Raw genomic sequence first — 12397 nt, 5'->3', positions numbered from 1 at the left:
GCGTGCTGTCATGGGGGGTCACCAAAGGTCTCTTCTGGTGATTTGTTGCCAGGTGCTTTTAGAAAAAGAGTATCCATTACTTGGTAAATGTGGCAACCATGATATCTTACGCTGTCATTACTCTTCCTCTTCCTCCATCACCTGTTTATAATTTGTAAACATAGCGTAGCTACGTACGTAAGCTAGTAGCATGTATTTGTAGCGCTTCCACACGTTTTTGCAGTCGCACTTTTGGTCCTTTTGGTCATTCATTTGCTACGTTTGGGAATGACAGCGCCGCTAAAGCAGTCGGACTTTTCCCAAACGAGATGGTCACACGGTCTTCCTGTCCCCCCCCCCACAGTGATCGGCTACAACAATGCGGTGGAGGCCGGCACAGACTCGGACGACGAGGACAAGTTGCACATCGTGGAGGAGGAGGGCAGCCTGGCGGACTGCGACAGCACCCCGCCAGACGAAGAGCACCCCGGGGAGCCCTGGGACCGAGGTGAGACCAGCTGCACCGTCGTGGGCTGCGTGATCGCACCATCCTGGCCGCCATCCGCACGCCAACATGTTAGCCAGTGGGGACGTGTGGAAGGGCGTCCTTGGTTGGGTTCTTTACATCATCTGGTCTGACTTTCATGACTCATTGTCTTCACTTTTGGATCGGATTCCTTTTGTAAGGTACTGCTTGTCATGCATGTAGTACACGCAGTACACGCAGTACACGCAGTACACGCAGTACACGCAGTACACGCAGTAGCTTTCCAAGTGAGACAGGAAGCGTGATAGTAAAGCGAGACAATGCCAGCAGTGAGAGACCTTCAAGCACAGGAAAGTCCAGCACAGAGCAGCTTGACACTGGTGGGCATTGTCACATGCTGTCCACCCGCTTGGGGGTGACGTCAGAGCAGGCTTGCCCCCAAAGGAAGGACAGATGTCCCCCCGCCCCCCAATAACAATGATGAGGGTGTTTGAAGCTTGGGGAAGAGAATAGGAAGATCTACAAGTCTGGAAGTGGAACATGTTCCGGACTATGCATGTGGACAGAATACGTGAAGCCAGTAATGGCACAGCTTCACGTCGAATGTGGCGGTCCACATGTATCGGTGGCGGGCTGCCAGAAATATGTCTGTCCGGGAACCACAGGCTGACATTCAGCAGGGCGGGGGTTGTGTTGGACTCTGCGCCAGCGTGCGTGGTAATGGGGTCTCTCCAGCTCACGTGCGCCACGTTTCCCTCCGACGCCAACATCAGGCAGCATCTTTTGCTCCGGCTGATGAAATTCCAGGAAAGCAAACATCTCCTCTTCTTTTTTGTTGCTTCAGGATCCTGCTGCTTTTCACTCCTCGGCGCAGCCTTGAAACGTGTCAGCCACCCACTAATCTTCTCCTCGGTGTAACCCAGTTTGCTGGAAATGAACGCCTCGACACCCCTTCCTTGTCGCGGGGCCGCGGCACTGCTACGTGTTTTTATTTTACAATCCCTGCCGTCTTTTCCCTCGCTGTTGTGAATCATTCCTCTCCATTCTATAGCTAGCATCACGGCCCCTCGCTAGCTGTCATTACTCATTCCCTCCTTCCACGCTGCTGTGCTGGAGATGCATTCAAGTGCAGCTGGAGATCAGGCTGACTAATTCAGGGGAGGAAAAGGTAGAGCGAGTGTCGGCCATGGAGGATTCTCTCTTTCGGAGAGCATGAGTCCACCTCAGAGAACCACCATGGTGGATCAGAGAGGCTTCTCCACGTTGATGCATGATCATTCATCTAGATCATTCATCTAGGCTGACACAGCCATGGCATGGCGTGACGTAGCCATGTCGTCTCATGCGGCGTTCCTGCATGCGTGATGTCGTGGTGGGCGCGTAAAGGCGAGCCCCCCCCCCGCAACAGGAAGGCAACAATCTCCTGAGAGCTGACGAAACAGGCCGGCAACAGGCCAGCCAATGGAGAGCCACGTCCTGGGGCATCATGATGAGTCTTGGATTCATCAGGACGTAGACTGGAGAATCTACATCCAGAACCCGGAATCTAGATCTAGAACGGAGGACGATACAGGAGGTCCTCTATGACTTGTACTCCACTGGACCTTCTGCCTTCATGTGAGGGAAACAAAGGGAATTGATCCAGCAGCTTGGTGTCATCTATTCATAGTCCTGTAGGTGGCGCCAAGGTGTCATCTATTCATAGTCCTGTAGGTGGCGCCAAGGTGTCATCTAGTCATAGTCCTGTAGGTGGCGCCAAGGTGTCATCTAGTCATAGTCCTGTAGGTGGCGCCAAGGTGTCATCTAGTCATAGTCCTGTAGGTGGCGCCAAGGTGTCATCTAGTCATAGTCCTGTAGGTGGCGCCAAGGTGTCATCTAGTCATAGTCCTGTAGGTGGCGCCAAGGTGTCATCTAGTCATAGTCCTGTAGGTGGCGCCAAGGTGTCATCTAGTCATAGTCCTGTAGGTGGCGCCAAGGTGTCATCTAGTCATAGTCCTGTAGGTGGCGCCAACACTCTAGTGCTATTTGAAAGCCGCCCTCGTAGAAGAAGGTAGTCTGCTGCTATTGCCGTGAGGAAAGTGTGAATATTTCTCCTTTGTATGGTAGCCATCTATGGACATATTGGCATACATATTTGGGGGGGGGGATGCTAATCACTAGCGTGTACCGCTGATGGGCCTGTCAGTGTCAGTGAGCATCCAGCTAGCACATTGAAGCAGCAAAGGTAGTGCTACGAGGTGTTTCCAAGGTAAGAGTGAGTCGTGCGGTGTCGCCTAGTTAAGTTGTGCGGTGTCGCCTTTGTTGCGAGCGAGTCGTGGCCAAGTTAAGTCGTGCGGCGTGGCCAAGTTAAGTGGTGCGGTGTCGCCTAGTTGCGAGCGAGTCGTGCGTCGTGGCCAAGTTAAGTCGTGCGTCGTGGCCAAGTTAAGCGGTGCGGCATGGCCAAGTTAAGTCGTGCGGTGTTGCCTAGTTGCAAGCAAGTCGTGCGGCGTGGCCACGTTAAGTCGTGCGTCGTGGCCAAGTTAAGTCGTGCGTCGTGGCCAAGTTAAGTGGTGCGTCGTGGCCAAGTTAAGTCGTGCGTCGTGGCCAAGTTAAGTCGTGCGGCGTGGCCAAGTTAAGCGGTGCGTCGTGGCCAAGTTAAGTGGTGCGGTGTCGCCTAGTTGCGAGCGAGTCGTGCGAGCGAGTGGTGCGTCGTGGCCAAGTTAAGCGGTGCGTCGTGGCCAAGTTAAGTCGTGCGTCGTGGCCAAGTTAAGTCGTGCGTCGTGGCCAAGTTAAGTCGTGCGGCGTGGCCAAGTTAAGTCGTGCGTCGTGGCCAAGTTAAGTCGTGCGTCGTGGCCAAGTTAAGTCGTGCGTCGTGGCCAAGTTAAGTCGTGCGTCGTGGCCAAGTTAAGTCGTGCGGCGTGGCCAAGTTAAGTCGGGCGTCGTGGCCAAGTTAAGCGGTGCGGTGTCGCCTAGTTGCAAGTGAGTCGTGCGAGCGAGTGGTGCGTCGTGGCCAAGTTAAGTGGTGCGTCGTGGCCAAGTTAAGTCGTGCGTCGTGGCCCCTCCAGGCTCCGCGGGCATGAAAAGGCAAGCCAGCATGTTTGTGGCGAGATAGTTTTGTGCTGCAGTGCGTTTCCATTTCTGTGTCAGCACATAAACGGGCCGCGTCACGTCAGGGGAGGCGGCCTTGATAACGCGGAGCCGCCCCAGCGTGGCCGCCAAGCCCCCCCGGCCTTGCTCCCCGCTCGGCATAGAGGAGCCAAAACAAGAACTCATCGTACCTTTTCCCCCGCACCCCCTGCTGGGACAGCACTTCACACACAAGCGCAACATTTTGGGAGCCTGGAGGTGTGTGTGTGTGGGGGGGGGGGGTGGATTCAGCAGCAACACACAACATCACAACATCCATGCAGGTTTATCCACTTTCTTTTTTAGCACAGAAGGTCCATGCGGTGGAGCTGCAGACGTGCAACATGAACCATGCGGACCAAGATGGAAACCATGGAAAAATGGAAAAATACTACCTTTCAAATGTACATCAACATCTAAACATCTACACTAGCTTCTGTCATGTGTTGTTGTGTTGTTGGCGTTTTACAGATGTTCTTCATGACGTCCATGACTGTCATCATGTCAAGAATAACCAAGAAAGAATAATAAGGATAGTTTTTGGAGAGATTAGAGCTGTTGAAGCAGTGCAACTATGCTCACTGACAGAAGAAGGAAAACTGGAGTGGAGGTGCTTGGGTGTTGAGGTGATGGGATGGGACCGTATGGGATGGGACCGTATGGGATGGGATGGGATGGGATGGGACCGTATGGGATGGGATGGGATGGGATGGGATCGTATGGGATGGGATGGGACCGTATGGGATGGGATGGGATGGGATGGGATGGGACCGTATGGGATGGGATGGACCGTACGTACACACTGAGCTTGTGTCTAGTCTTCCCACCTCAGGGTAATGCCTGGTGGGGGGTGGGAGGTGCCGCGCTCCTAATAACCCGGCAACAAATGAGCGCTGGCTCGTTGTTAGATGGCTTGGTTGTGGTTCACCAGAGGAAGCAGTGCGAGATGACGCCTGTTGGCATCTCCAAGGACAACACAGCTGCTCTTGTCTGTCAGCACCATGGTTGATGCAGACGTTCTCCATAGAGCACATTGTCATGGGTTGACAATGCTAGCTAGCTTGGACTTGGCTTTTGGTGGCAGCACGCATGAGCAGGTCTACTGACCATGCTCTGCTGCATCCTCTCTCCTTGGCTGGTGCGGACACATACTCCATTCCCATATGCCCACCGTTGGGCTCCACATGGAGGACACATTACAGCTCATCTGAGATGTGGCAGGACCAGGATGAGTGTTGATGGACTTCTTCACCAAAGCCGCTTGAACATGAAAGCCCTCACAGGCAGCTCCGTCTTGAAAAATAGAAAAAAAGACAAATATGAGAAGAAGCATCAGGAGGAAGTTCTCTTGGCGTCTAAGCAGCGTGTGTTTGCTTTCTAGTGAAGGAAGATTGCGTATCAGACGGCGAGGACGATGCCAGCACAGACGCCCTGGTGGAGGAGATGCTTCAGCAAGGCGACACGGCCGTCATTTACCCCGAGGCCCCGGAGGACGAGCTGCAACGCCACGGCACTCCCGACGCCAGCGTTCCCGATGAAAACGGTACGCTGCCATCATGCTTTCATACCGCTATGCTCTTTCGGTGCTTGGGTCCAAGTCCGCACGGGCACGTCATCGCCCACACTGCTGTTTGGTTTGTCACCTGTACCTGTGACCACGCGGGGGGGGGTCAGCAACACCTGAACAAATTTGTAAGGTCAGTGCAAGCTGACTCACTGCTACCTGCGAGATAAGGTGTGGATATTCCCAGCCCGAGGCCCTCACCTGCTCCAGGGAAACTTAATACATGACCTGTTAAGTAATGTTTCACCTGTGTGGGAGTTGGACCAGCGCCAGCTTCAACAGGCTGATGGAGATCACTCCTACTTCTCCTGCTCCGACTAGCCATGTGGGGGTGTAGTGGGAACGCTAGCGTACGGCACCAGCGCCCGCCAGTGAATGGTGGAAAAATGTCTTTTTCATACGTGGCTGGCTCCTCCCACTCTTCCTACTTGGGATCCGTGTCCATGAGTGTCTTTGGAATGAACACGTTAGGAAGGTGACAAAGTCATCAAGTGGGCGGTGCTTACCCGTTGGCCTGCAAGCCACATGTCATGACTGACCTGTTGTCCTTCATCGCGTCCAGGAACGCCCGACTCCTTCTCGCAGCTCCTCACCTGTCCCTACTGCGCACGCGGCTACAAGCGCTACAGCTCCCTGAAGGAGCACATCAAGTACCGGCACGAGAAGACGGAGGAATGCTTCAGCTGCCCCGAGTGCAGCTACACCTTTGCACATCGCGCACAACTGGAGAGACACATGACGGCCCACAAGCCGGGAAGGGATCAGGTAACGCTAACATCTGCTGACCTTCCCAAGATCAATAAATGTTTGCATCTTTGGTTATGATTAGGATATGTCGTCATGATGTGTGTATGTTTCCCTGAATGAAGGATAATGACTAGAAAGCATTTGAGCATCCCATCTCATCCTGAAGGAGATGGGTTCTCCATGTTTGGTGTAACGGTCACCCCCAACATGATACATGAACTTTTGCCCTGGATGGATTGATGACATGAATTAGTGGCGGTTGAAAGGTCGTGTTGTCATCGTTTGTTTCGCCTGCTCCAACAGCGCCACATCACGCAGACGGGAGGCAATCGCAAGTTCAAGTGCACCGAATGCGGCAAAGCCTTTAAGTACAAGCACCATCTGAAGGAGCACCTACGCATCCACAGCGGTGAGTGGACCAACCTCAGTCGCCATGGCAGTGTGTGTGTGTGTGTGTCTATAATTGGCCATAATTGTGCGTCATGTTTTTAGTGCAGGCTGCACGTCGTTAATGTGCCATAACCGTTCCTCTTAGCATGATGGCCGAGCAATTAAAGACGGGCATTTCCCAACTCCGTCATCACAGCTTCAGCCAAACGCATGAGAGTTTTTCCGTGGTGGCGCTCGGAGCCTCGCTTGCCGCCTCGCTCTCCGCCTCGCTCGCCACCTCGCCCGCCGCTTGACGCCCAATGATGTTTGCCTTCTCCCGTCTTTGTCCGTGCAGGAGAGAAACCCTACGAGTGCTCCAACTGCAAGAAGCGCTTCTCCCACTCGGGCTCGTACAGCTCGCACATCAGCAGCAAGAAGTGCATCAGTCTCATCTCGGTCAACGGCAGACCGCGTCTGAGCAACAGCAAAGGCCAGGGCCAGGCTCCGCCCCCCATCCTTCCCACCTCGCCGTCCGTCCTCCGCGCCCAAATCCGCGAGAAGCTGGAACACAGCAAGCCGCTGCAGGAGCAGCTGCCCCTCAACCAGATCAAGAGCGAGCCGCCCGACTACGAGTACAAGGCGGCGGTGATGACGTCCCCCGCCGTGGCTGCCGTGAACGGCGGGATGTACAACGGGGGGGCCGGCGCCCCCCTGCAGGGCACCGTGCAGGCCGTGGTCCTGCCCACCGTGGGGCTGATGTCTCCCATCAGCATCAACATCGCCGACCTGCAGAACGCCCTCAAAGTGGCCGTGGACGGAAGCGTGATTCGCCAGGTCCTGGAGAGCAACGCCAAAGGCCAGCCGGGTCAGGCCGCCCTGGGGCTAACCACTGGAACCATCCACCCCTCCCAGCAGCAGCTCATCTCGGCCATCAGCTTGCCCATCGTGGGTCAGGATGGGAATGCGAAAATCATCATCAACTACAACTTGGAGCCCAACCAGGGCCAGCTCACGGCCCAAAACCTGAAGAAGGAGTCTGAGCCATTCTCCGGTCAGCCGAGCACCGAGGCCTTCAAGTGTCAGAAGCTCCCTGAAGATCTGACCATCAAGGGCGTGAGGGCCGCTGAAATGAAAGAAGAGGATAAAACCACTAAGACTTGTCTCCTATGCGACAGCTGTCCCGCCGGAGACGTGGCGCTGGAGGCGCTCCATGCCCTCAAGCACTGCAAGAAGGAGGCGCTCAGGCTGAATGGAGGAGAGTCTGCCGTCGCTGCCCTGCTGTCAGAGGGGGGCTTTTGCGACCAGCCCAAGAACCTTCTGTCCCTGCTGAAGGCCTACTTTGCCCTCAACGCCGAGCCCACCAAGGACGAGCTGGCCAAGATCTCCGACTCGGTCAGCCTGCCCGTCCACGTGGTCAAAAGGTGGTTTGACAAAATGCAGGAGGGTCAGATATCGCTCGGCGCACCGACGCCTCCTTCGGAGGAAGACGAAGCCTATGATACCGGCCGTGTGGTGTCTCCGGTCCAGGGGAAAGGTCTGAACTCGGCGAGTCCTTCTGCGACTCGTGACAGTCCCACTGAAGCTTCCCCGGCGGAGCTCAACGGCCCCCACGGCGCCCCGGCCTCCCCTTTGCCACTAAGCCTGAAAGGCCTTGAAGACCGGCCCCCTCAGATCCCCGACGCGCCCCTGGACCTGTCGCTGCCAAAGCCCGACAAGGAGGAAACGGGGACCGCGGGTGTCAAAGCCGGCACCCACCCCCCCCTTTTCTCTGTCCGCACCAATCAGGAGGAACCTCTGAACTTAACTTGCACAAAGAAAGACGCATCGCCACTCTCGTCCCTGGGCGCCAGCCCTGTTGCACTGTACGCCGCCCCCCCGAGTGCCAACCCCCTCAATATCGTGACCGCCCAGCTCCCCGCGCTGGTGGCCATCGCCGACCAGGGCCGTATGCAATGTCTGAGGGCCCTGACCGCCGCCAACAAGCAGACCATCCTCATCCCTCAGCTGGCGTACACCTACACCACTAGCGCCGGCAGTCCCGCCGGGGCCGACGCCCACGAGACCATCCACCTCAACGGTATCAAGGTCAGTATCACACGGGCCTCCGGGCTGGGTGTGGCTTAGTCATCTTTCCGATGTCGTAGGTTGGACACGCTCTGCTAGCATATTTTAGCACGTCACACGTTGTTCACCCAATGAAGGTTCATCCCATTTTCCAGCATGACGTTTTTCCAGGGAAGTCCAGATAGACCTGATGATATGTGGTGTCTGTAATGTTGCCTGAGACACACAAGCACCAGACACACGGATACTGGAACACACGCCAAGCTAAAACTCGCTTTCTGTCTGCCCTCATCTAGCTGGAGGTCTTTGAGTCCTCTTTCTGTCTTGTGTTGTGGTCATGTCTGCTAAGACACTCCCGTGGTCTAGCTGAGGTTTCACATTGGAACACATCACATGATACAGGCGGCACAGCTGACTATAGGGGTGTTATTTTAAGCCGAGAGGGCTCTAATAACGTTAAAGATGGTGCATTCACATTCTGCTTTTCCTTTGGCTTTTCCCAGGAAGAGAAGCAGGACGCCGGCTTGGAGGGCATGGAGGGCACGGAGGGCACGGAGGAGCACAACGACTCGGACTCGGGCCCTCTGAGGAAGAAGATGAAGAAGACGGAGGGCGGCTTGTACGCCTGCGACCTCTGTGACAAGATCTTCCAGAAGAGCAGCTCGCTGCTCAGACACAAATACGAACACACAGGTATGGGAGGGGGGGGGCAATATACACAATATACAATACACAATATACAATCCACAGTATCTTTAGGATTTCTAGCTAGGTTTAGCAATATCTATTTGGTGTAAGAGTCCGCGTGTTCCGTGCATCGGCGGGCGATGGCGCGTGAGCTAATCATGTTGTGTTTTTGCGGACAGGGAAGCGACCACACGAGTGCAGCATCTGCACCAAGGCGTTCAAACACAAGCACCACCTCATCGAACACATGCGCCTCCACTCGGGGGAGAAGCCCTACCAGTGCGACAAGTGCGGGAAACGCTTCTCCCACTCGGGCTCCTACTCGCAGCACATGAACCACCGCTACTCCTACTGCAAGAAGGAGTCTCCCAGCCAAGGGCGGGGCCGGGACAGTCCCGAGGGGGACATCCCGGGCCCGGCGCCGGACTCCCGCCTGGTGGCCTTCCAGGTGGACTCGGACGAGCGAGGGAGCAGCGCGAGGGAGGACGAAGAAAGCGAGGAGTTTGAGGAGGAGTTTGAGGAGGAGGAGGAGGACGGGGCGGTCGACGTGAAGGACATCCAGGTGGTGCAGGTGGGGGAGGAAGACGAGGCGGAGAACACGGGAGACGCGGAGGAGGAAGACGGGAGGCGGGAGGAGACGGAGGTGACGGGAGGCGCCGCGGGAGAGAGAAAGACGTGCGAAGACGAGGACGAAGGAGACTAAAGGAGGGGCGGACCCCGACGCGTAGAAACCCAGGTGTGCCTGAAAAAACGCTTTTCCGCAGGAAAGGCGTGTGTACAAAGGAGAAGGCGAGGAGGAAGGAAGGAAAGTTTATTTTCTGACTAAAAGGCTTTGTTTTTATCAGTGTTACTAATTTGACCACTCTTGTTTGAACCCGGGCGCTGAAGACGCTTTTATTGCCAAGCCACCCAAGCAGTATTGATGAACAAATGATGAACAAATGATGAACAAATGATGAACAAATGATGAACAAACGATGAACAAACGATGAAGAAAAGATGAAGAAATGCACTAGAAGAATCCAACTTTTCTACCCTTCAGTATTCTTCTTCTCTGCTGCGCTGGTGTCGATCGGCAGCCTTAGGAATCAAAACATCGGAGAGATGACGGGTCTTTGCAGCCATTTCCTGTTTGCCTTTGACATTTCAGGACGGATGCTCATTGGCTAGCTTGCTGTTTAGCTGATTAGCATGTACGCCGCTGGATGAGGAAGGAACCAAAATCACAAAACACTTTTATTCTCTTCTCTCTCAAACTATTTTCTCTACTCGGAATTTGAAACTTTTTACAGTTTTTTCTCGCATTTTACACTTTTATTCATGCAATGTTGCTTTTCTGTGGCAAGAAGAGTTTTATTGTAACCATGGAAGCAAAGTGGTGACATATTTGCTTAGCATGCACGTGCTGGGCCAGGGAAGGTACTTTGGTGGGACCTTACTGGCTGGCGCTTCAACCGATGGAGTCTTTGTTCATGAACAAATCATAAGCTCACACACACACACACACACACACACACACACACAGCGACACATTCAATAGCAAAAAGTATCCAAAATAAAGAGGAAGGCAAGGCGGCACAGCCATCCTTCTACCGCTTATCTGAGGTCGGGGGTCGCGGGGGCAGCAGCCCTAAGCAGCTGATCCCGAGGAGTTCTCAGGCCAGGGTCCTGGGTCTTCCCCGAGGCCTCCTACCGAGGCGGCACCCACGAGGCAGATCTACAGGTCCCCGTGGGGGGTGGAAACAGGAACATGCATGGACCCCAAAAGCCGCACACAAAATGCTCGTGAACTCATGAATGGCCGCTCCAAGGCCGGCATGACCAACATTACAACAAAATAAAAGCACCCAACAGAATAGGAATAGACCACTTCCAGCGCTCCCGACCCAAGCCTGCGGTCTCCATCGTATCGTCATGACGATGATGATGTGTGGCTCTCATCACAGCTTGACGGTGTGTTCGAGGTCGCTGTGTGGCTTTTCTCCAAAGCGGCCGATAGAGCGAATGGGCATCTTCCACAAATGTCAAAGAATTAGATTTTTATTCTTCTATAGAGGACCCACCCCCCGGCCCCCACCTTCCGAGCCTTATGCAAAAAAGGAGAGAAAAAGTGCCATTGAATATAGCTGTGCAGCGCTAGCAGCCAGGATCCCAGGTCAGCCAGTCACCAGTAGAATCTAGTAGAGCATATTCTATGCTGGACTTAACGTTGTACGTACGACTCTTGGAAGGTGGTTGTGTTGCTTTTTACACAATCACTCACGTGTCTTCAGGTAACAACACAACCTGTCAGTGTTATCTTGTATTGCTCTCTTCCTGTGTGTGTGTGTGTGTGTGTGTGTGTGTGTGTGTGTGCGCGTGTGTGTATGTGTGTGTACTGTATGTTATGCAGCAGTTGCAGTATTACCCCCACCCCCCCCCCCCTCCCCCACCCCCAAAAAAGAGATGGGTATGTCTGTTAGGTCATCGCCAACTTTTCTATTTATGTGTCTTATTTTTTACATTTCTTGATGCTTTATTTATTTCATGGTGTAGTGTACAAGACTGTAGTTTGTATTAATACGATAATATATTTTAGTATGGGGAAAAGATTTTTCTAAACAAAAGCACCCATGCAAGCGTGACAATTAGGAAGCTGTGACTTGTTAGCATCCGCCCTCACCTTGCTGGAGTTTCCCGTGTAGGAAGAAGCCACTGAAGCAACCTGATGTCTGCTCATCAAATAACATGTTAAGCATGAATGTGTCGTATTCCAGGTCAGCCCTAACCACCCAAAGACAGGAGGAGAGTCCATTCCTTTTCTTTCCGCGTCCTTGCCAAGACCACGCCCACTTTTATATCTTAACACCGTTAGCTCTTTCTTTGCCTTTTTCTTGTTTTTTTTATGTCTCCCCCCCCCATCTCACAATAAAAGACACCAAATACCAGCCTCTGCCTTTGTGGTGATGTCACTGCTCGTCTGACCTTTTAGGGAAGTGTCACACCGTCTGTGGAAAAAGGTTTTCCCATGGGAATTGTCGCCATCATAAAAATATTGTCAAATGATTCAAAGCCTATTTAGGTCGACCATCATCATCATCATCATCATCATCATGATGGGAAAACAAAAGTTGAGGAAAAGCAAATTTGGGAACATTGAAAGGACAAGAGTGAAAACACTTAAGCAGCAAGAGGATGTCGTCCATCAAAGACCTTCCGCCTAGCCTGAAGCTAACGTTAGCCAGCGTTAAGTATCCCTGGACATGGAGACCACAATGTATGTTGGTTGTTTGGTGTTACAGAGAAAAGATTCCCACCGCAAACTTCTCTAAAATAGACCATTTTTGAAGTTAACTCCTGTCCATAAACGAGAGGAATGAACTTGTAGAAAGGCGCTTTATCAAAGTATGTACATT

At 53.5% G+C, this 12397-nt stretch overlaps 1 protein-coding gene across 3 annotated transcripts in view; it reads left to right on the top strand.

Moving 5' to 3' along the window:
• Positions 1 to 11929, top strand: part of zeb1b (zinc finger E-box binding homeobox 1b) — a 77707-nt gene extending 65778 nt beyond the window's left edge. For 2 of the 3 annotated variants that reach the window (XM_058060057.1, XM_058060055.1), the window contains 7 exons: positions 344 to 487; positions 4953 to 5114; positions 5698 to 5900; positions 6186 to 6291; positions 6607 to 8336; positions 8819 to 9008; positions 9182 to 11929. In XM_058060057.1, coding sequence (XP_057916040.1) covers positions 5015 to 5114; positions 5698 to 5900; positions 6186 to 6291; positions 6607 to 8336; positions 8819 to 9008; positions 9182 to 9705 — 2853 coding nt within the window. In that variant the 5' untranslated portion in view covers positions 344 to 487; positions 4953 to 5014 and the 3' untranslated portion in view covers positions 9706 to 11929. The remainder of the gene's footprint in view (positions 1 to 343; positions 488 to 4952; positions 5115 to 5697; positions 5901 to 6185; positions 6292 to 6606; positions 8337 to 8818; positions 9009 to 9181) is intronic. The other variant, XM_058060056.1, reaches the window with a different exon arrangement.
• Positions 11930 to 12397: the final 468 nt, after the last annotated feature.

The sequence above is a fragment of the Doryrhamphus excisus genome, chromosome 21 (assembly GCF_030265055.1).
Source record: "Doryrhamphus excisus isolate RoL2022-K1 chromosome 21, RoL_Dexc_1.0, whole genome shotgun sequence".
Classification (NCBI taxonomy): Eukaryota; Metazoa; Chordata; class Actinopteri; order Syngnathiformes; family Syngnathidae; genus Doryrhamphus; species Doryrhamphus excisus.
Note: the sequence above shows the minus strand (reverse complement) of the source record. Positions and strands in the feature narration are given on the sequence as shown.